This window comes from Stenella coeruleoalba (assembly GCF_951394435.1).
Source record: "Stenella coeruleoalba genome assembly, chromosome: 15".
Lineage (NCBI taxonomy): Eukaryota > Metazoa > Chordata > Mammalia > Artiodactyla > Delphinidae > Stenella > Stenella coeruleoalba.
Genome location: NC_137161.1, coordinates 11,399,786 through 11,424,114, shown reverse-complemented (window position 1 = coordinate 11,424,114; position 24,329 = coordinate 11,399,786). Strand labels below are relative to the sequence as shown.

Sequence of the window (24,329 nt, the reverse complement as noted above, 5' to 3'; positions counted from 1 at the left end):
TAGACTCTTGCTGCTTTGTTATAAATATATTATGTACATCCAAAACATGACATTAAAATATTACTCCGTGTTACAGAAAAGATATTAAGGCTTTCTATTATTTACATTAAACAAGCAAGCACCGTTAAAAAAAAAAAATAACCGAAACAAAAAAGCCCCACTCTTCCTTCTCTGACATACCCCCGGCCAGAGGGGACACTGTGTCCCCTTCCAAATGACAAAGACCCTTTGCAGGGGCTGTGCCCTTTGAAGACATCCTCTGATTAGACACATCAGCTCTGGCTGAAATCACATTGGCAGATGGGGGAGGGGTGGGGAAGAAGGGGGATCCAGACTTGATCAGGAAATTCCAGCCTCGTCTGGCCAGCTGCCCCCAGACCCTTGCTGCACTTTGCCATCCTTGGGTGGACAAGCTAGGCTGAAGGTGGTGACTGGGGCTGTCTATCCACCCAGGCCTTGGGGGTCAGTCTGCAGGTCCATGGCAGGGTAATGCTCCAGGGACAGTTAGGTGTGCCTGGGGGCTCCTAGACCACTGAGGGCAAAGAGGAACAGACGACTCAGTGCCCCAATACCAGCCACACTGAAGGGCTGCCCAGTGGGGCAAGGGGTGGTGGGAGTGTGGGGAGTTGGTGAACTTCTCCTCAACCCAAGGGATGGCTGGCAGGGTGGGGCTCTTTTTTTTTCTTTTTTTTTTGCAGAGTCAGGTTTGGCAGACAGAGCAGTTCAGGTGGCTGGGGAGGGGTCAAGGAAAGAAAACGAAAAAAAGGAAATGAAAAAAATCAGTGGCTCAAGTATTCTGTGTCACAAGGGGTGGGCTGGGGGTGCCCGGGCCCAGCCCAGGAGGTGTCCTCTCCACCTGGATGGGCCAGCGCAAGGAGGCTGGAATTTGGCAGATGGCTTCGGTTTGGGGGAGCTGGGTAAGGTTGGCAAAGAGGTGGTGGCCCGGAGGAGTTATTTGACCTTCTGTGCCCATTTCATGTCGTCTGCCCGAGGCTTCTCGCCTGTCAGGCCCTGGATAATGTCCTCTAGGCGTCTCCAGAAGCCCATCTTCTCGAGAGGGTAGTTGAGCCAGCCTGCAGTGGAAACAGGGCAGGGGGGTGTGCGGAGGGGTTGAATGGGAGAGCAGCAGTGAGAGGACGTAGAGAGAGAGCTGGCCCTGCCTCGGGCAGGGGAGGAACAGAGTTAAGTCTGCAGGAGGCAGGGGACAAGGACTGACCGAGGAATTTTGGGACAGGGGCTTCCCACCAATGGGTTTAGAGGCTGCTCAGATATGACTTCATCCCCTCATTCACCTTCTTATTGAGTGCTTACTATATGCCAGGCATGGAGGCAATGTTTCTTATCATTTGGCTCTAATGCTACCTCTTCCAGGAAGCCTTCCCTGACTACCGCTTAGCAGTGCTCCTGTCCTGTCACGTCACCCTTTCTTATTTCTTTACAGCTTTTATGATAACCTGTAACCAATCTCATTAATTTGTCACCTCCCTGTTTTGTATTGGTTTTTATCCCCAACTCCCAACTAGAATGTCAGCTCCAAAGAGTAGAACCTCATGTTGTTTCACTGTTGTCCCACTGCCTAGGATGATGCCTGGCATATGGTAGGTGCTCAATGAACAGTGCTCATAATCTTATTTAATCTGTATTACAGTCTACCACCTGAACCTTGAAGTACATACTATTATTAGTCCCACTTTCCACATGAGAAGACTGAGTCTTGGGGACTTCCCTGGTGGCGCAGTGGTTAGGAATCCGCCTGCCAATGCACGGGACACAGGTTCGAGCCCTGGTCTGGGAAGATGAACATGCCGTGGAGCAACTAAGCCCATGCGCCACAACTACTGAGCCTGCACTCTAGAGCCCACGAGCCACAACTACTGAAGCCCGCACACCTACAGCCTGTGCTCCACAACAAGAGAAGCCTGCGCACCACAACAGAGTAACCCCCCGCTTGCCCGCAACTAGAGAAAGCCCACACGAAGCAACGAAGACCCAACACGGCCAAAATTAAAATTAATTAATTAATTTAAAAAAAAAAAAAAAAGACTGAGCCTTGGAGGAGAGTTTCCCAATTAGTATATGGCCAAACCAAGACTGATCCCAGTTCTGGTTGAGCAGTTAAATGATCTCCACAACAGCCTAAATTCTAACCCCTCCAACTGCTCCTAGAAAGCATGACTTTAGGGTGTACAAAAAATGTTTTTTTGTGGCTCTCAGTTCTGCTTCCAGAAAGGCAAAAATCCCCAAGAAACAAAAACAAAACAAAACCCCCCCAAAACCAAACCAAACACCCCAACCCCTGCCCCCAAACCAGTAGCTTACTGAGTACCTACTATGTGCCAAGCACTTTGCATCTGCCACCTTACCACTCACACCCCAGCCCTGGGAGCTGGTATGCGAAGGAGGTAGCTGTAGCCCCATCTTGTGAATGAGAAAAACGATAACCAGGGAGGCTTGTGAGCCTCCGCAAGTCACATGTGGAGGAGCTGAAGGCTACGCCCAAGTTGGTCTGACTTAACAGCACGTGTGGTATACTTAACCTTAAAAAGATACCCAGCTGCCCCTGGAAAACCTGGTCGCCTCACCTCATCTCACCTCTTTGGCACTGGCCCATTAACTACCAACAGCATGTGGGCCTCCTTACTACTCCTGGGTCACCTGTTCCTGCCGCAGGGCCTCTGTGTACTTGCTGTTCCCTCTGCCTGGACTGATCTGTCCCTATTTATCTGCAGGGAACCCCCCTTTTTCCAGATTTCCGATCTCCTTTATCAACAGCTACGCCCCCTTCCCCCATGACTCTCTGCCCTTCATCCTGCTTTGTTTGCCCTCACAGCATTTCTCACACCTGGACTCTGCCATCTCTCCGACCCTTCTACCCCTCACGCCTCTCACTGAAGCCACACTAGCCGCCTTGCTGCTCCTCAAACAAACCAGGCATGTGGTTCCTGCCTCCAAGGCCCTTCACCTACTGCTCCTGCTGCCTGGAAAGCTCTTCCTCCAGATCTGCATGACTCTCTTCCTCAGTTCAAATGTCACCTTCTCAGCGAGGCCTTCCCTGACCACCCTATTTAAAGGGTGAAGCTCCCCATTTCCCTCTCCTATCCTCTGCATTATTTTCCTCCATAGCAGTTAGGACAATCAGATATAGCACTTGTTTTTTAGTGCTTGGAATGTCCCCTCTTAGAATGTGAATGCTATAAAGGTAGGGATTTTTGCCTGTTTTGTTCAGTGCTATGGCACATAGTAGGTGCTCAATAAATATCTGCTGGATGGATGGGTGGTTGGAATCACAACTCCATGAAGGGGGTATGTGTGTGTGTGTGTCTGTCTTGTTTACTGCTGTGTCCTTGGCACCTAGAAGAGTGCCTGGCACGTAGTAGATGCTCAAGAAACGTGTGTTCTGAGAGAATGTTCCTGCAGGACTGCACCACCTCCCACTGTGACCTGTGCCCCTTGATCCTAAGGATGGAGCTGCAGTCAGAGTGGGGGCAGCCCATTCCACGCTACCCTATAGCCGCACCTGTGGTGATGCAGAAGTAGGTCTCGTGGGGTGAGACGTGGTGGATGCGATGGTGTTTACGAGGCAGGATGACATGCCAGTCCTGCAGGAGGACGACCCAGCGCGGCAGCCCAAAGTACGTGTGTGACCACTTGTGGATCTGGTTGGTGAAGGTACCGAAGATGATCAGGCAGAAGACGAAGCATTCCCAGGGGTACAGCTGCTCCAGGACTTCTGCAGCGTGGGTAGAGGGGGGGGTGACCATAGGCCCCATACAGCTGTCTACAGGGTGGGGGCCCACTGCCAGCCTGGCCCAGCTCCCTTCCCAGGATAGCACCCAGGCCTCTTTCCAACCTCCCAAGTGAACTTGGGCAAGCTCAGACTCCCCTCTGGGCCTCAGTCTCCTCTTCTGCTCAGTAGGCAGAATGGAATAAGCATAGGTAATAGTTAAGAATGTGGGCTCTGGAATGAGGCAGAGCTGGGTGCAGATCCCTACTCTGACATTTCTTTTTCTTTTTCGGTCATGCCACGCAGCTTGTGGGATCTTAGTTCCCCGACCAGGGATTGAACCTGGGCCCTCGGCAGTGAAAGCGCGGAGTCCTAACCCCTGGACCACCAGGGAATTCCCCCCTGCTCTGACATTTCTTAACTGTACGAACTTGGGTCAACGACTCTACCTCTTTGAGTCTCAAGCTCCTCAACAACGAAATGAGAGTAAGTCTTTGTCCAGATTCCCTAGAAGCAGAGCCTGAGACAAGGATTCATGTGCCCATGTGTTATCTGACTGGTGGGGGTGGGGGGGGCGGGAAATCCTCTCTTCTGGAAAAATATCTGAGGGAGTGAGGAAAGCAGGACAGGGCAGGGGAAGAGTTAAGCAAAGATGGGGTGGGGGGAGTCTTGTCTCAGCCTGATCCTGGTGGGGTGGGGGTGGGGGTCTGAAATGTTAATGACTCCATAGAGTTGGTCCCACTCAGAGGCCGGGGGGCTCGCTTTTGCAGGCTTTTTTTTTTTGTCACTGGCTTCAGGCTTATCCCAAGGGAAGAGGCGGGACCTGCCCTGGCAGTTCTCAGAAGGGGCAGCTGGATGCTCACAGCAGCTGGGGGACGGGTGTCCCCTTTGGGGAAGAGGAGGTGGGCGGGGCAGCACCCCCAACACCACAGACATTCATCACATCTGCCCGCAGCGGGGCTGCTCTAAAGACCAGCACCGTGTCAAACTGTTAGGACAGCATCTGGCACAGGGGAAGGACTCATCCCCCACCTGACAGACGAGGTCGCTGAGCTTCAGAGAGGTGAAGTGACTTGCTTTGGCACAAGCTTCCTCCCCCAGGTAGTAGTCACGGCAGAGGTCTGAACTCAGGACGGGGTTGGCAGGCTACACATACTCTTTCCACTAAGCCCAGACAGCAAAACCAGAAGCCCTCAGGGCCAGGGAGGTAATTCAAATGAGCAAGGCAGGCCAGGCATTGGACAGCAGGGAGTAGTGGGGACTGTGGCAAAGTGGAAAGCGTGCATCTCTGTCTAAGGGGGTGCCCCTGCAGCTCAGCTCTGGCCCAGTACAGCCAAGTGGGAACAAAGACCCAGGGTGGCCAGATCGGATTGTTCAAGAGAAGCTGGAAACACAGATCTTTATGTCAAATATCCCAATTTTACATGAGGGAAACTAAAACTTTTTCTAATACAGTGAGCGGCAAACATACACACAAGCTACAGGAGACTCATGGGAGGGGTGCGTGTGTGCCTGTCCCCAATGGCTCCCTGAAGGCCCACCAGGGGGCACTCTTACCTGGGCTCTGGGTGCGGAACTTGTAGGCCATGTTTAACAGCGGTAGCAGCGTCACCAGGCAGTTGTCCCCATTGGTCTCAATGAAGTCGTGCCGCGTAATGGCTGTCGGGTCAATGTGATGCTCCCGGAATGGCCGGATGAAAGCCTGGGTGGGGTAGGGGGGCGGGAGAGGGGATCCATCCGACCAGTCAGCCTATGGTGGTCAGCCACTCTCCCCGACTTCCTGCACACACTCCGCGCCGGCTCACCTCCTTGCCTTTGAGATGCTGTCCCACCACGTCACTGCTGCAGATCCCACCCAGCCTTCAGGGTCTGGGTCTAACAGCTTTAGTGCAAGATGGGTCGAAATGACCTGGTGGGGACCTTGGGCTGGTACTGCCCCCCTGTGGGCCTCAGTCTCCTGACCTGGGCTATGGGGGGGTTTGGAGACAATCTCCACCCTCCTTTCCTACCCTAAGGCAATTGAGGAGGCCCCTCCCAGTGACAGGCAGGACCCTTTCTTTCCGACGTCCAGGCCCCTCCTTCTGGTAACAGCCTCCCCTTCTTTTAGTACCAGTTGTTCCAATGGGCTGACTCCTCCGCCCCTAGTTAAGAGTAAGCACGGGACCCTGGCCTGGCCAATCAGAGCACCCCATCCCTCTGGCCACCGTGACTGGATGAAGGATGGGTGTGTGATCCAAGCTGGGCCAATGGGAATGAGCCATGGGACTCTGGCCGAAACTATGGGAAAGGGGAGTTCTTCTACTGGGGGCACTGAGCTGGGAGGATGGAAGTCTAGGCAGCTGTGAGCCATCCTGGCCACCTTTCCCCACCTTCTCGTGTAGGGGAAAGCCTACACGAGAGTGGAGCCAGCAGAGACAGACATGGAGACGGACTGAGTCCAAAGAATATGGTCTGTCCGTCTCACTGGACCCAGCCATGCCCTAATTTGGCTCTACTCCTAAAATTTTCATTACATGAGTTAGTACCTTTCTTTGGTTAAGTTTGTACCAGATTTTCTACCACAATCAAAAAAGTCAGACTGACTCAAGATAAAGTTCAATGGAAACAGTGAGGTGTGGCAGGGAAGGCAAAGGAGAATAAGATGTGGCGTGGTCCCCAAACTCAAGGGGTTCCGGTGAGGTGGACATGTATCAAAGCTCTCTGTCCCACGCCTGATGCTTCCAGAAAACCCCAGGGGATTCTTGTTCTAGTCTTGGAGGAGGGGCATGGGGGTCAGGCTGGAACCACAGTTCCCATCTTTCAGATAGGGAAACAGGCTCAGAGAGGAAAGGGGACTCACCCAAGGTCAGACAGCCCGACCTCCTCCTGGAGGACATGGGCTGGGCTTCGGGGCTGGGTCAACATACGCACCTTCCCCACGATGGGCAGCTCCACGGAGCCCCAGGTGTCGGCTCCCCAGTGCACCACGCCAGACAAGAAGTCAGCAATGAGAGCCCCTGCAACTGTGGACAAGAAGAGCATGAGCTGGGGGGGTGGGGGGGCGGTGGACAAGAGGGAGATCCCTGCCCACTCCCCACCCCAAATCAGGAAGTCACTCACTTGCTCGCTCACTCATTCACTCATTTGTTGGGGCAGAAGGTGTCCCTTCTCTGCTTGGGACACTTTGTTCCCTGTGAATGGAGTCTCAGGAATAACATTCCTGGCCTCAGTCTGTCTCTTTACTTGCTCTTCCCCAGGGAGATGTGGGGCCTCATTTGCTCGGTGAGTCTGGAGAGAGTAAACCGGGCATGCTCATATCAGCCCAACCTTTCCCTATTAGGAGCCAACTGTCCCTTTCTCTCTGACCCCCAATCGCCCCATGTAGGGAAGCCCACTCTGCCCCAGTGCTGCTGGTAACCGGATGAAAATGTCCTTCTGGGGTTTGGTGTCGGGAAGTACCTTAGGTCCACGTGGAAGCCACGTTCCCCGCAACCTAATTTTTATCAACAGTAAGTGTGATAATTTGACCTCCAGCAGCCTTTTCCTTGTCTTCGTTCTGAATTTGTTCAGAACTGGAGTGAAGTCCCCTCAGAGACCCCCAAACCATTCGCTCACTTGAGGGTTCAGTATAATACAGAGATTACGTGCTGTTACATCTGGACTCACATTCCAGCTGTCACTCACTAGCTGTGTGACACTGGGCATGTTACTCAACCTCTCTGTGCCCCAGTTTCCTCTAGATGGATACGAATGATGATGATTAAAAAAACCACAGCAGCTACCATTTATTGAGCACTTTCTCAGTGCCAGACACAAGTGCTTTACATGCTTGATCTTAACGAATTCTCACAATCTGTTAGAAGTTGGTACCATTTTTACTCTTACTTTATAGGGGCGGAAACTGAGGCTTGGAGAACAGAAATAACTAGACTGAGGTCGCATAGATGGCAAGTGGCAGAGCTGGGCTCTTAACCTGCCTTGGGGTCCAAATATAACACAGAAGGATGCACCACGATACTGTCCACATGCGGAAACCGAGGTGGAGTGGCCAGCAAGCTGCCCAAGGTAACACACCAGTGCCACCCCCATCACGCTCCCCTCCCTCTGTGTCTCAGCCCTACTGGCATGTTCCCCTTCCCTTACACCCCCCTACATGCCTCTGGGTCTCTGCATTTGCTCTTCACTCTGCTGGAACATTCTTTCCCAAGAGGTAACACAGCTCACTCCCTCACTTCCTTTAGATCTTTGCCTCAAAGGTCTTCCGGGGACACCTGATCTAAAATTGTAACCATTCCCATCTTCCAGCATTTCCTAGCACCTATCTTCTTTTCCGAGCACCTATCACCTTGGACTTCATTTCTGTTTGTTTACTGTCTCCCCTACAAGAATATCAGCTCCACAAAGACAGGGATTTTAGTCTTGCGTTTACATTGGCTACATTCCAATTCCTCGCACATAATATGGTTCAGTAAATAAACATTTGTTGAATGAATCAATGTAAAGCATTAAGTACAGTGTGGGGCACATAGTGAGCCCTCAATACATATTATTATTGTTGTTATTCAGTCATTCAGTCTATCAAGCGACATTCTGTGAGGACCTACTGTGTGCCAAGCTCTAGAGCCAGAGGTGCATCAGACATTGAGCTCATGTCGTTGGGACAGAGATATGGGGGTGGGGGTGGGGGGAGGAAGTTGTAAACAAATACACAAAACAAATGCACTTTTAAGTGCTGGTAAATGCAGCCCACTGGGTCACGTGACTTCAGGCAACCCCTCCTCCCCTCCCAGACTGTTTCTCGGTGTGAACTGGTTGTCCAAGGGCCAGCTGGGCCATTTAAAGGTTATTCGAATTCTGCTAGGTCCCATAGCCCCTTGGTGACAGGGGACCAGGGCCCTGAGGTACTATGAAGGTTGAGAAAATCCCCTAGATGCCTCCCTGGAGAGCAGGACTCATGAGCGAGGGAGCAAGAGTGAGTGTGTGGGTCACTGTGGACGTGCAGCTCTGGTGTGTGGGCCCGAGTCATGGGTGGCTGTGAATGAAGGCTTTCCAGAGGCCCTGGAGCATCCACCCCACATATGCCAAACATGGGAGGGATGGCGGGGGGCAGGGGAGATACAGCTGCATACATTGCAAGTTCCTGGTGACAAGTGGGCCGCCAGGTGGAGACATACAGCACCTTCTGGCATGCAGAAGCCAAAGGACAGGGCGGGGAAGGGGGTGACACTGCATGGGTGGCTGGGCTGGGGAGAGGGGAGGGCTTGGCAGGGCTCAAAGGCCAGTGCACACAAGGCCCTGCCCAGGGCTAGGGAGTCATGCTCCTTAGTGACGGTGCTGGGAGGGTGGACCTGGGCTGGGGAAGGGGCTGGGGAATCTGGCGAAGCCTAGGGCGTTTGCACTTGCTGTTCCTCTACCTGGCACCCCACCCTCTCCCTGAAGATCCCCGAGTGGCTGGCTCCGCTTCAGCCTTCTAGCTCAGAGCAAACATCACCAACCCCCTGGCGAAGCCCTCCTCCCAGGCAGGTGCTCTCGGTCACATCTCCCTGCTTTACTTCTTTCACAGCACTTGTCACCATCTGAGGTGACAGCCTCATTTATTTTCCCCACTTCTCTGATGAGGAAAGGGGTTCAGGGAGGTTGAAGCATCACCCCTGGTCCCGTGGCTTGGAAGTGGCAGCCATGGGATGGGAAGAGGTGAGTCTACCAGCCTCCAAACCCAGCATGCTTTCACGCCCTTAATCTGTACCTCAGTAGGTCCAGGGGCATTAATAGAGCTCCTACTGCAAGCTACACAGGATGCTGTGGACACACTGCCTTGCGTCTACCAGGAGGGACTAGAGGCACTGTGGCCAAGAGCTAAGGGGGAGCTAGATCAAGGGTCGGGGGCCTCATCTCTTGCTACCATATTGCTGTATGACCCTGGGCAAGCCCTTTGCCCCCTCTGGGCCTCAGCATCTTCACTTGCACAGCGAAGGGTCAGCTAAGGTGCCTCTTGAGCCCCTGTCCCAACAGCTTGGACTAATCCTGCCCCTAAATGCTGCCTTCAGGAGAACGCAGCCCCCCAGCAGTCCCCCTAGTGCCTCCCAACCCCTGTTCCATGCAACCACCAATCTGCTTCCCATAATTATACTTTGGTTTGGCCAATTCTAGAACTTTATACAAATCGATTCTTATGGTATGTGCTTTTTTGGGTCTAGCTTCCTTCACTAGCATAATGCTTCCAGAGTCATCCATGTGGTTGTGTGTATCAGGAGTTCATCCTTTTTATTGCTGAGTAGCATTCCACCATCTGGATGTACCACAGTACATTTATCTGTTTTTGCTCTTGGACGACTAGGTTGTTTCCAGGTTGGGGCTGGTATGACTCAGGCTCCTGTGAACATGCATTCACAAGCCTGTGTGAAGATCTATGCCCTCATCTTCTTAGGGTAAAGACGTCAGCTATCTATCTATCTATCCATCCATCCATCCATTTATTTATTTATTTACTTTTACTGGACATTTATTGAGCATTTATAGTTACCAGGCTCTGTGCCAGAACCTTAAACGTTTTATCTCTCTTAATCCCTAAACTGTACCAAGGCCAGTCCTAAGCTGGTTATACATCTTATCTCCTTAATCGTCCTAAGCATTTAATCCTTACACATGATAACAATGATAATAAAAACAATATTAGAAAAACGTTTTGTGATCACCGTTAACATTGGGGTGCTTCCTGTGTGCTGGGTGCTTTGTCAAAGGTGTTAAAAAGTGCATCATCAAAAAAAAAAAAAAAAAACAAACGTGCATCATCAGGTGTACAACTCCCCACAGATTAAATATGGGCTGTACACAGTGACTTCTCTCCAAGGGGAATACAGTACAGAAGCGGGGTGGGGGGGTGGGAAGAGAGTAACTTTACAGTGGAGAAACCTGACAAATACCACTTGGGCCAGGTGGTCAAGGTCAACATCATGGGGATAAGTCATGCTGACGGTACATACCCTTGCTACGAGGTGATGAAAATGGCACTTGCCCTCTGAGCGCTTCCTCCCCAAGACACATAACCCACTAAAAAAAACACCAGACGAGTTCCAGCAGATGGGCATCCTACGAGCACTCCTCCAAACTGTTCAGATCACTGAAAACAGGGAAAACCTGAGAAACTCTCACAGCTAAGAAGCCTCAAGGGACGTGACAACTAAACGTGATGTGGAATCCTGCATGGGATCCTGGAACAGAAAAAGGACATTAGCTAAAAACTAAGGACATCTGAATAAACTATGGACTTTAGTTCATAATAACGTATCCATATTGGTGTATTAATTGTAACAAACGTATGATAGTAAGATAAGATGTTAATAATAAGGGAAATTGGGGGCAGGGCATATATGGGAACTCGATGTACTATCTGCTCATCTTCTGTAAATCTAAAGCTGTCCTAAAAAATAAAGTCCATTTAAAAAAACGTGTATTGGGACTTCCCCGGCGGTCCAGTGGTTAGGACTGCGTGCCCCCGCTGCAGGGAGCACGTGTTCGATCCCTGGTCGGGGAACTAGGATCCCGCGTGCCACTAGATGTGGCAAAAAAAAAAAAAAAAGAAGTGTATTATCTCACATCACGTCCATTGTGATAGGCCCCACCACACCCCACGTGCCAGAGGAGGAAAGGAGACCTGAAGGGTGAGGGCTGCCCCGAGGTGGTCAGGGCTGCTGGCGAGTGGCCAGAGACCAAGGCGAGGGCCATTCATGATGATGCTGAGCCTTCACGTCCACGTCTGGGAAATGGGGACATTAATGGTACTTACTTAACTACAGTCAGTTAGTAACAGTGGGCTAATCCTTGGGACATAGCAAGTGCTCCCCGAATGTAGCTACAGTTAGTAGTTAAATATTATTCCTCTCTCTGAGCCTCAAGCCCCTGGCCTTGTCAGGCTGCTGAGCAGGGAGGGATGTGGGCTTTAGGCAGACGTCAGGAATATTTTTTGGAGGGACAGAGCCCACCCCCCCCCCCCCAAGGGAGGAAACGGCTCTGTGATCTATGGGCGGTGGCTGTTTCTAGAGGAGCAACTCCAGGCCTTCAGGCCTGCTGCCCAAGTCCTCTTTAATGGGGGTAGAGGTGGCAGAGGCGGGCACACAGAAGCTTCTTTGTCCCAATGCTGGTGTCAGCGCCTGGTGGCTGGTTCACTCTGGGGGCAGCTTGGGCCTAGTTACCACCCTGCCTGTAGGACACTGGGACAGCATAGGAGATGATGATTCATTCCAGGCTACCCTGACTCACCAGGTGACCTTGAGATAGTCCCTGGGCCCCTTGGGGCCTCCATCTCCCCACAGGTCACCTGGCTGGGACTTCTTCGTGCCCTGCCCACCTCAAGGCCTGGTGTGGAGGCAGAGGGGCTGAGACAGAGGCAGACACTGCTGAAGGCTGGTCCCTACAGTCCTGGGGCCAAAGCCTGTCTTTACCACCTTTCAGCTCGGATCCCGTGGAGACTTCGCACCTGACCTACAAGGCTGGCCATGACCTGGGGCCCTGCGAGTGCTGACCTTTGCATTCACTGTGCCCCCTGCCTGGAACCCCTGCCCCCCCCCCCCACTTGTCTGCCAGAAACTCCCACTCACTCCTTCAGGCACTGGCTCAGAGCCCTCACACTTTCCCTCCAGTTTCCCCAAGTGCGGCAAATAGCTCGGGGCTCCCGGGGCCACTCATTTATTACTCATTCACACTGTCCTTGTCAAGGTCACTAATGACCTCCACGGGGCCAAATCCGGTGGTCCCCTCGCTGCCCCATCTTGCTGCTCTGCTCAGCTGGCTGCTCCCAGTTGATCCCCGAGTCTTCTGGAAACACATTCTCCTCTCAGCCTGTGCAAGCCTGCCCAGCTCCCCTTTCTCCCCCTTGGCTGGCTCTTCCTCCTCTCCCCGTCCCAAGCACGGGAGGCCTCGGGGGCCTCTCCTGTGCTCGCACACAGTCCCTCCGCCCCACCCCGGGGCCCTCTGCCAGCATCTGGGCTTCAAACACCATCTCTACTCTCAGGACACCCAGATTTCCGGATTTCCAATTTCCTGCTCAACACCTTCCCTTGGCCCTCAGGCAGGCATCCCAAGCATCTCCCCTCACGCGGGTCCTCTAACCTCCTCCCGGTCCCTTCTTCCATAGTTCATGCCACTGACCCCTCCCCCCTCCCCTCCACAGCCAACCTGACAGCACATTCTGGTGCCCATCTTTCACAGCTCACCCAGAATCTGACGACTTTTCACCACCTCCACTGCCCTACAGGGTTCCGGGCCACCACCTTCACCTCCTCTCTGGCCCTCCCTGCCCCCATCCATCCTCCCTGCAGCATGAGATGATGTCAGCTCCCTGTGGGAAAATCGCCAGTGGCTTCTCACGGCCTGTAGAATAAAACCCCCAATCCAGACCATGGCCTTCAAGGCCCTACACGACCTGCCCCCACTGCCCCCAGCTGTGCCTCAGCTGCCACCAACTACTTTTCCTTTGGTTAGTTTTCTCAGGCCACACGGGCCTCCTCTCTATCCTCCAAATGCTCAGGGCTCACCCCAGCCTCAAGGCCTTTGCAGCACTTGCTGTTCCCTCTGCCTGGGACACCCCAGGGACAACTGTTTGCCTCCCCTCCCTCACCTCCTTCAGGTCTCTGTGCAAATGTCACTTTTCCAGAGAGCCTTCCCTGACCTCTTACCTCTCCTCTTCGCCGCCAGCTCCCCTATCTTGACTCTGCTACCCAGGATTGCGTCATCTGTCTGTATTTATTAACTGGGCACCTTTTCAGGGCTTCTGGCTCCCTTGGTTTCAGGGGCACCAGAACCTCTTGGGAGACAGCAGCAGGTGGGCTGTGTAGGCTGGCACGGTGCCCTTACTTCCGGCATGTCAACACACAAATCAGGGCAGCTACTTAAATCCATTAGGAACTGTGCAAACACTACTATCAGGGGATTGTCTGCCCTTATCAGCCCAGAGGCAAAGGTGCTGGGTGGAAGGGCTGCTATCACAGGCAGGAGCGAAGTCTCTTGGATCTGGTCCCAACCGACCAGGGAGGCAGCGACCTGCCTGGGATGCCCACCCTCCCGGTTCACACAACATACACCTGGGGGCTCTGGTGCTACTGATCCTCTGCCCAGACTGGGCCCACTGCCTAGAACACCCTTTCCTCCTAGTGCCAACTGGAGGCTGCGTAGTCCCCGGCCAGGTCTGGATATGAAATCCCAGACTCTGCTGCTGCCCGGGTTACGGTCGATGGGCAAGTCACCTGGCCTCTCAGAGCACAGGGATCAGACCCTCCTCACTCAGTTGCCACCAAGAGTTAAAAGAGCCCAGCGTGGGTCTTGCACACGGTAGGCTTGGGAAATATCCACTGTTAAACTGACCGTTGAGGCAGAAGGTCTGAGCCCTGGGGAGTGAATGTTGGGCGGTGTCCCCTCCTCACCTCTACTCAGTTGCTGCCCTCTCAGCAGTTATGCACACCTGCATTTTGCCCTCACAAAGGCCCTAGGAGGCAGGGGCTGTGAGCAGTCTCACTTTCCAGATGTGGAAGACAAGGCTCAGAGGTGCACTGACACTTGCCCAAGGCCACACAGCCAGGAAGTGGCAGAGCTGGGACTTGAACCCAGGACTGTAGGGGCCTGCTCGTGACCACCCCCAGATGGGGCGTCGGGGCTCACACTGTCTACATCCCTGCCCTTGAATGTGCTGTTCCAAGGCAGAGAGGCTGGAGGTGCAGGTCCTTCTCACCCCTGGGCAGAGAGGACATGTCTGGCTCCTGTGGGCGGGGCCCAGGCTCCCTGGCACTAGATGGCTTAACCTCCTTCCCCTTCAGCTGGTCCGCCCCCAGCACATGCTTATCCCCACCCCAGACCCAGATGGCTCAATTAGCTGGCCTGAGCGCTACTGGCTTAGGTGACCAGAATGCTTTTAATGTGACTGTGGAAGCTGAACACTTGGGGCTGGCTAGGCGGACCAAGGGCACAGCCGCTGCCCTGTCAGCCTGGGAGCCCAGGGTGGGGGAAGGGATGAACACCTGAATTAGAGGGAAGAGGGGAGGGGCGGTGTGCGGAGAGGAAGGAACTGAGTCACTCCAGGACCTGGGAGTGGAGACAGTGAATTAAGAACTATGTCGTACTCTCTGTTTTGAGGTGTGACTCTGGCCGGTCCCTTCTCTGAGGTTCGGTCTCCTCGTCTGGAAAATGATAACTGCAGCCTCCACCCCCCCCGCCCCAGGTCTGTGGATGGGTGAGGACTGACCGATGGAAAACACTCAACAGGTACTAATACACTGCAGCTCATTCATTCACTGATTCAATAAATATTTACCGAGCACCTACTGTGTGAGGCTTTGTGCTTGGGGCTGGGGACACAGCAGCAGACAAAAATCCCTACTCTCAGGGAGCTGATATTTGAGTGCGGGAGACAGGTAATAAACAAAGAAACAGACTGTATAACACAGTGGGGTGAGGGATGGTGTATGGCAGGGCTGCTATTGTTGAGGGAGAGCCTCCCCGAGGAGGTGACCTAGACGAGGCAGGGGACCACACAGGTACCTGCTGGAAGAGAGTTCCAGGCACAGGAACAGCATGTGCAAACGCCCTGAGCTGGGGTGTGCCTGACAGCACCTGGTGGAGGCACAGCGAGAGGCCACTGTGGCGGCAGCAGGGTGAGCCAGAGGAGAGGAAGGAAATGATGTGAGGCGGGGCTGGGGCCAGGCCGTGCTGAGGAGTTGGTGTTTTATTCTAAGTATACAGGGGACAACAGGCCAGTGGCGTGACCTCACGGAGGATCCAACGGGATTCTCCCAGCTGCCTGTGGAGAATGGACAGTGCGGGGCAGAGGTGGAGGCGGGGAGACCAGGGAGGAGGCTTCCACCATAGTCCAGGCTGGAGGGTGGTGCTGGACCAGGGAGGGGATGTAGAGGTGGACAGTAATGGATGCTGGATGCATCTCGAAAGGACAGCCAAGAGCATTTGCTGATGCTCTGGAGTGGAATGTGAGAGAAAGGAACTGAGGATGACACCCAGGTTTTTGGCCCAAGTGACAGGAAGGATGCAGGTGCCACCGACTGAGATGGGAGCCAGGGTTCCCACAACCTGTACCCCATTCGTGTGCACACAAGCGCGCGCACACCCACCCCCACACACACACGTGTAAGTCGCTATCAGAGTGGCGCAGACACTGGGTAGGTCCCTGGCCCCTGGGGAAACCGAGGCGGGCAGCAGGGCTGCGGGCACTCACCGACTCCCAGCATTACAAGAGGTGTGTGCTCCCAGTGAGCCAGCAGCAGGAGGTGGACCGTGTTGTGGGCGATGAGGCTGAAGCACAGCACCACACAGCACCACTCCTGGAAGCGCTTGCCTGCAGGGAGAGGAGGCGAGAGGTGAGTGCAGGGCGGGTGGCAAAGGCCCAGGGAGCAAGGATCAAAGCCAGGCAGAGCTGGGCCCATGGGGGCTCTTCGACTGTGTTCTGAGAGTCTGCAGGGCTGACTACAGGCTGAACGCAGGGACTGCCTGCCCATTTCACAGATGATGTCACCGAGGCCTGGAGAAGGGGCGGGGCCTGCTGAAGGTCAGACACTCAGGGCCGGGTGTGTTAAACCAAGCCCTTCTGGTGGGGCCCTTCTGAGCGCAGGCCCCCTGTGCACAGGTCTGATGCCCATGAAGCTGGCCTTGCCCATGCTGATTCTGTGGCAGACAGGACCAGAATACTGGTCTCTTGGGCCCCTTTGGGCTCTCTCTGGAGACATGTGAAGGAATTTTAATGAGCTTCTTTTTTTAACTGTCATCATCCCATCACCTGTCCCCTTTTGTAGGTAATTATTTGGAGGCAGAGGCTACAAACGGCTTTTAATCATGGAGGTTCAGACCCCGCCCAACCTCCCATCAAGCAGGGCTCCAGGCAATGAGTCAGGAATTCAGGAGAAATAAGGCCTTGGTTATCCCCTCTAGGGCTCCAGCCACAGGGAGAAGAGGCAGTGCCGATGAAGGGTCTCAAACTCCAGGGGCCAGGCAGGTGATTTGAAGGAGTGAGGTGGGCTGGGTGGGGACAGTGGAATACCACAGCACATGTGCCCTTTCTAAAGCAGTAGCCACTAACTGGCTGACTACTGCCAAGGGGGAGTGTGGGCCCAGGGAGGCCAGACCTTCTAATTCTCAAGAGAAGCCAGCAATCAGGATGTGGGTGTGAAATCGTCTCTTTAAATCTTGGCACCTGTTTTAATAGCATGTGAGCTCAGACAAGCTGATTCACTCACTGCAGCTTTGTTGCAGGTATAGAAATTTTGAAAATAACCTTTGTGTCCATTGCCGGGGGACTCAGACAAATTAATTTGGTTTATGGCATCTCTGTAGCTAGGAAAAAAGCCTGGGTGACTGTTAATGTGTGGCTATGGAGGGACATCCAGGACAAACTGGTAAGTGCAAACAGCAAAGTGCTAAACAGCCATTTATGTGAAAAAAGGGAAAAAAACCTACACGGTCGAGACTTTTTCACGTACTCCCTTTTGAACTTAAAATTTGTGAATGCAGGACTTCCCTGGTGGCGCGGTGGTTAAGAATCCGCCTGCCAATGCAGGGGACACAGGTTCGATCCCTGGTCCAGGAAGATCCCACATGCCACGGAGCAACTAAGCCCGTGAGCCATAACTGCTGAGCCCGTGTGCCACGACTACTAAAGCCTGCGTGCCTAGAGCCCGTGCTCTGCAGCAAGAGAATCCACCGCAATGAGAAGCCCACGCACCGCAATGAAGAGTAGCCCTCGCTCGCCGTAACTAGAGAAAGCCCGCGTGCAGCAACGAAGACTCAACATAGCCAAAAATAAATAAATAAATAAGTAAATAAGACTATTAAAGCAAAAGGAAACAAAAAGACCACGTGGGTGATACCACGTGTGACAGGGCCCCTGGGAATACTGTTTTCTCAGGCAGCTGGTCCCAAGGACAGATCTGCTCTTACATATCTCTACCTGGAACCTCCACCTCCAGGAAGCCATCCATGATGCCTCCTTTAACCCCCAGGCTCTCCCAACATGGGACCCATATCATGAGGGACTGTCACTGCCTGTCTAACATCTGTCTTCCCCTCCCTAAATGTGAACTCAGGAGGCCTGGGGCCATGCCTGGCTTGCTCACCAGGGTCCTGGCACACAGTTGTTGCTTAATAAATGCTTGTGGAATGAACAAATTCCCAACCACGACCCTAGAGAAAGACTGCCAGGCTTTGTCTCTGGGCACCCCTCACTGAAGCACTGTGAGAAGGAAGTATGAGGCGTCCCACTGTTCCTGACAGGAAACAGGCTCAGAGAGAGAAAGGGCCTTGTCCGGGCTGTAGAGCAGCAGACTGTGCCCTGAGCCAGAATCCGAACAGCGGCCCTGTGAAAAGACCAAGGCTCAGAGAGGGAAAGGACATGCCCAGGGTCACATCCCTCAGCCCCTCTCATACAGATGAGGACCCCGAGGCCCAGAAAGGGCTAGGATCCCAACAGCATCACACAGCAGCAGATGCAGAAGCCCCTTGCTGCTTTCTTCGTAGTCAGGGGCTGTTTCCCTTGGGCCACGGGGCTATGCTACCCCAGGGGCCCCCACCTGGGGTCACCATGACCAGGCCCAGAAGGGCCTTCCCTTTTGCAGCTCCTGTTTGTGGCCAGGACCTGGGGCTCAGAAGCAGGAAGCCAGGAGGGGTGGTGGTAAGGGACAGGTGATTCTTCAGTACCGATCTGCTGCCACCCAGCCTGTAGGGACAGCAACAACAACAATGGCTAACACCCACTGAGGCCTATTATGGGCTGGGGTACAGGGTGCAGCCCGCATCAGAGATGCTGCAGACCCACTCCCTCTGTCATATTTTGCTCTTAGTTTTGAAAAAATCAGCTACACTTAAAAAAAAAAAAATCACATGAAACTACCTCCTTTGAGAACATAGGGCTCTGGCCAGCCCAAGCCTGCCTCCATCAAATGGAGCAAGAGCTCCTTGTGGACCCCAGTCCGCTCCCCTCCCTGCAGCCTCATACTGGGTGGCTTCCCTGGGTGGCGGTCCTGGCCAAGTCCCTGCAGTCACCTGAGGTTTCAAGCCCAAGGCATAGTCTCTCAGTCTCTCATTCAAGTCTCCGTCCCTCCAGGGAGCTACTGTGCGATCCCAATTTTCTAGATGAGGAAACTGAGGCTCTGCAGGTAAAAATGAAAACTGGGTTTGGATCCTGAGCTCGTTAGCCTGGATGTTCGGGGCTGTCCTGATTCCAAAGATAGCCCAGCTCTCTCCCCTTGCCACAAAGAATGTCCCCAAATCTGAATATTTTCCCATCTAAACTCTCTCTCTGGCCTCGGTATCCTTCTGCAGAACAAGTGCCTCAACTATGACCCATAAAAACTACATCTATTATAACAAGCGACCTTCACGGAGCACCTGTTACATACCAGGGCCAGTGTCAAGGACGATCCCAACAAGCCCTTGCCTGCCGCACGCCATGGGCTGGGGGCTATTTGCCCCATCCTTCAGAAGGAGAAAGTAGGCCCGGAGAGATGAAGTGTGCTGTCCAAAGTCCCTCGAGAATCCCCAGAGTCACAGCATGGACAGTCTGCTTGGCAGGGACCGCGTGGTCAGGTGGTCTAAATGGTGTCGCTTCACAGATGTGCAGACTGAGGCCCAGGGAGGGGAAGGACTTTCCTCAGGACAGAAGGGCTCAGGCCACCTCTGGCAGAGTGCTGAGCCTTGTTTCCCTGAGCCAGCCCCTGGCCTGGCCAGGGTCCACGATCTGGGCTGAGTGACAGTAGTGACTGCCTGTTGGCCTGGGGAGGGGGCCAGGCTTGTGTGTGGAGGGCTGGGAGGGCTGGGAGGTGCAGGGCAGGCCATCTCTGCTTGCCTGGGGACAGGCCACAGCCAAAGGCTTGGTATCAGGCCCGACTCTTCTGGTTTCAGTCAGACAAGCCCTGGAACCTGCACTTCTGATGGTCCTTGGCCACCACTAGGAGACACTCGGCCTCAGGGAGGTGGGGGGACAGGAGGTAGAGAGACCAGAGAGACACAGAGGAAGAGAGAGAGAGATGGGACAGAACAGGAATCAGAGACACAGAAAGATGAGAAACAGCGGGGTGGTGGTGGTGGGAGGAATTGGGCGATTGGGATTGACATATATACACTAATATGTATAAAATAGATCACTAAAAAGAACCTGCTGTATAAAAAATAAATAAAGAAAATAAAAATTTTTTAAAAAATCGATGAGAAACAGAGAGAAGAGGAAGACAGAGACAGGGAGTGATTATAAGGTGACAAAGAGAACATGAGTATGGCCAGAGAGAAGGAGAGACAAAGAAATGGAAAATGAACAAGACTTACTGAGGGAGACAGAGGGAAAGCTGGGCCAGGAGCATGACAAGGACCAGGCCTGGACAGGGAAGGGGCCTCAGGGAGGCCTGTCTTGGGGGACAGAATCCAGGCTCAGCTCTGGGACTATAGGCCAGGACCCCCACCCAGCACTCCTGACACCCTCCACCTTCCCCCCACCACACGCTAAGAGTCCCTGTGTCCCACAGGGCAGGGGCATCCGTAGTTAGCCAGGGTGGGTGAACAGGGGCTCTGGTGACCCCCCAAGATCCACCCCTGGAGCCTAGGTACCTGAGAAGTGGGACCCACATATCCAGAGGTCAGTTGGCACCTGCCGGGAAGCTGGACACCTGCCTTGCCTCCAGGCTTGCCCGTGAGACTGGGGTAGACCTGCCAAGTCCACCCACCCTTCACAAACGTCGGCACCTGGCAGAGGGTGGGGTGGTGCTGCAAACCCCTAACCTGGACCCTCTGTGGCTCCCTGGACCTGGGGGAATGCTTGGGTCAGACACTCCTTGGCCAGACACTCAGGGTCCATGGGATCAGGCTGAGGCTGCCCTGACCAGACAACTCACAGCTCTCGGCCGACGCTAGGCCCACTGTCTCTGCCGCCAGCCCTGCACGCGTGCTGCTCTGCTGACCTGGAACACTGGTGCCCCTCCTGCACACGCACTTGGGCTGGCTCACTTCCACAGCAAAGATTCGGAACACAGAACCTAGAACGCCCCGACCAGTGTTCTCATTCTGGTCCTGCTAACTGTCTGTGTGACTGTGGGCAGGTCACCACTCTTTGCTAAGCCCCAGGGAAAGTCTTAAAGATGGACAGGGTGCAGGCACTTCAGGCAAGCCAAAGAGATGCCGCCCCTGGCCTTGCTCACCTTCCCCTCTGGTGGGGGCAGACACAAGCCTAATCCCAGGCACGACAAACGTTAGGAAGAACACATGTCGGGGGTGGGCTACGAGGAGGCTACGGGGGTCTCGGTTTCCTCCCCTGTAAAATGGAGTTAATACCAGGATGCCCCTGAGACAACTGTAGTGAGGATGAAATGAGAGCACATAAGGGAAGTGCCCAGCACATAGTCAGTGCTCAATAAATGTCAACTCTGTTAACTGCCGTATTATTGCTGCCAGTTGTCATGGTGCCAACCCATCACTGGCCCCAGGAATCTCAAGAATTCAGTCCTGGAACCCAGAAACTTTCCCTACTCTCCCCCAGCTCACTCTGTTCCAGCCCACAGGCCTCTTTGGTGTCCTGCAAATACTTCAGGCTTGCTCCCACCGTAGGGCCTTTGCACTTGCTGTGTCCCTGGTCTGGACCAATCCTTCCTCAAATATCTTCAGGAGTCCCTCCCTTCTGGTCTCTGTTCAATTGTCACCTGCTCAGTGAGGCCTTAACTGCCCCCTCTCTAAAATGTCACTGTCCCCAACATTTCACTTCTCCCTTTTCTGCTGTATGTCTGTTCCACAGCACTTGCCACCACTGGGCAAGTAAGATATTTCCCTTATTTACTGGGTTTACTAAAAAGGCCAGCTCCATTTTTCCTGTTTTGTTCACCTAGAACAGGGCATGGGACGAGGGTGTTCAATATGTATTCAGCCTGGCCCCTTATTTTATAGGTCAGGCCCAGAGACTGAGGTTCTTCCTCAAGGCCAAGCGACACAGATGGGCAGAGGGAGGTCTGTGGAATTTGGAGAAACTAGTGTCTTCCTCCTTCACTCCCCCTCTCCAGGCACTCCCCCTGCCCTGCCTCAGCTCTAGGGTAAGAGGAGATAAGGCCTCTGATTGCAGGCTTGGGGCACCAGGAGACTGTCTGCAGCCTTAAATCCCTGCAGTGGCTGCTCTTCAGAGAGTGAGGGGCACTTGGGGATACCAGAATTGGGCAAAGATGCAATCATGGTGGAATGAGAAGATGGCAGTCCATTGAGGAAGCTCAGAATGCCCAGGTATGATCTGGTTGAAGGTGGGTAGGGTTCACTTGAGTGGGCATAGCTGGACACCAAAGGAGGCAGGCTTTGAATCCTTACCCTTGATTCCCAGGTGGTGAGTCTGAGAAGCAGAGAGGTGAGAGAGCTTACCCCAAGACTCACAGGGAGGGTCAGACTATTGGATTAATAATAGGGATTGCCTACTGTATGACAGGCACTGCACCAAGGTAGACGATCTCATTTCCTCCTCCCAGCGACACTAAGGAACTGATAAACTTTATCTTGTATCCATTTTAGAGGTGAGGAAACTGAGGCTCAGAAAGGGAAAGTGCCTTGGCCCAGGTTACACAGCTAAGAAGAAGAGTCAGGATGCCAAGTCCAGCCTGCCGCAGGGAGCACAGGAGGTTTTAAGTCCACAAGCTGGGTGTTGGGGGAACAGGCTGAAGAAACCATGGTATCCTGGGCCAGGTGCCCAAGTCAAGTATGAAAAAAGTCACACCCAGAACATGGCATTGCAAGTCCAGAAAGGCCTCTGGTGATCTAGGACTCAACAAGAAAGCAAATGGCCCAAGGTCACACAGATAGTTATGGCAGAGATGGTAGGCAAACCCAGGCCAGTTAGGGAAAAAAGCCAAAGGTGGTAGTGGACCCATGCCCACCCCAGGCAAAGGCTGTGCATGGTGGTTGCCCCCTAGCAAAAGGAAAGATGTCAGAATGTTTGACAAACAAAGCTTGATGTGATGGCAACACCCAGGCAGAAGGGCCTCCCAGTCACTCGACTCTGGAGTTCTCAAAGGCACTTCCCTTAACCCCTGGGGACACTCTGCCCTGCTGGGGTCTGGCAATGAGATTCTTGAGGCTCAAGTGGAAGTCAGAGAACGGGGTGGAGGCTGGTGCTTGCTGGAAAAGAAATGGTAGGCCCAGCAGGAAGAAACCAGAGACCTTGTCCTGGGGCAGAACCAGAGCAAGGGTCTCTGAGTTGTGGTCCAGTCTGGGGACCCCCAAGTCCCAATGGAGGGGGCTAATATATCTACATGGGGGAAGGAAATGGCTGGAATTGGGGCTTGTATATGAGAGGAGCTTAAACTGGAAGATTTGCAGTGCCCTCACCACCGGGGATTCCAAAATATAGGATGAGAGTTAATGCAGTGGGGGAATGGTGGTCTGTAGACTGAAACTATAAATCTAAGATGGGGCTTTGGAGGAAGTGCCTCTGGGGCACTCTAGCTGGGGGCCCCTGACTTGGGGTTCCCAGAGCAGGGGGCCTGACATGCCCAGATCTGAGGTCACTACCTCTGGGTCCTGGCTGGGGTGCAGATGGGGCCCTAGAGTGCGAATTTTGGATCTGGGGAACCCGGGATAGGGTGTGACTTTTAGGGGTCAGTGCATGTGGCTGAGGGGCTGCCTTCGGCTTGGACAGGGTCCTGGGGTGGGGGGGGTCCCTAAGGCTAGGGGCGCTCTTTGCAGCCGCAGGTACCCTGAGCTAGGATCCGGACCTGGCTGTGTGATGTGAGCTGTCCAGAAAGCCCCGGGGCTGGGATTCTGCCTTGGGCTTGGAAGGGGCGCTGGGGTGGGGTCCCCGGACTTAGGGGAGCTATTTGCAAGTTAAAAGCCGCAGATGGAGTTCTGCATCGGGGCCGGAGGCTGGGGCTCCGATATTGGCGACCCGGGGTTGCTGTCCGCAGCCCAGGCTGATGACTGCAGGCCCGGAGGGGAGCCCGGAGGTCCTACCTGGTGAGTAGAGCGCGGCCAGCTCGCGGGCCCCGGCATGCTGCGCGCCCCAGCGCCGGCTATACGCCGCCTCGTCCTCGTCGACCTCCGGCTGCTGGCCCGGCCCGTCTTCGGCGCCCGCCATAGCCACTCGCCCGGCCAGCCCGGTGCGCTCTGCTGGCGGCGGCGGCGGCGGCAGCTGCGGGGCCGCGGAATCGCGGCGATATCACGCCGCCCAATGACCGCCCAGTCCAGGCGCGGCTGCGGCGGCGGCGGGGGCCTCGCCCGGCCGCGCGTCACAGCCAATCGGGGCCCGCGCCGGGGCCACGTCAGCCAATCAGCGACTTCCGAGCCGCAACCAACCGCGGCGCGCGGGGGTCAGGTCCGCAGCTGGCGCAGCTGGGTGCGGAAGTTGTGGGGTGGCGACGCCTCAGTGCCAGTCACGCTCTGCCTCCGCCTCCGCCTCCGGCCTGGTCGTCAGCCGCACGGAAACTCGGGCAGCGTCGTCGCCCACCTCGGGCTCGGTTTACTCACCGATGCAAAGGGCCGAGGTCTTGCGCCGGCGGACCCAGAAGCGGGCGTCTCTTCAGCACGCACAGCCAAGCGCCTATTGTGTGCAAGGAACTCGAGTGGAGGGCGCCTGGGCGGGGCGGGGGAGCCAGGGCTTGGTGGGCACTTTGAACAGTGTCCC

The 24,329-nt window shown here is 54.4% G+C and overlaps 1 protein-coding gene across 1 annotated transcript; it reads right to left on the bottom strand.

Annotated features, from left to right (window-relative positions):
- On the bottom strand, positions 1-23,837 carry LOC307199016 (plasmanylethanolamine desaturase 1). Its single transcript, XM_079946464.1, has 6 exons — positions 23,660-23,837; positions 15,921-16,040; positions 6,635-6,726; positions 5,282-5,426; positions 3,518-3,730; positions 1-1,073 (listed from the first exon to the last, which is right to left on the bottom strand). Exons 1-6 carry the CDS (start codon positions 23,781-23,783, stop codon positions 952-954), a joined length of 816 nt encoding a protein of 271 aa, XP_079802590.1. The 5' UTR covers positions 23,784-23,837; the 3' UTR covers positions 1-951.
- Positions 23,838-24,329: the final 492 nt, after the last annotated feature.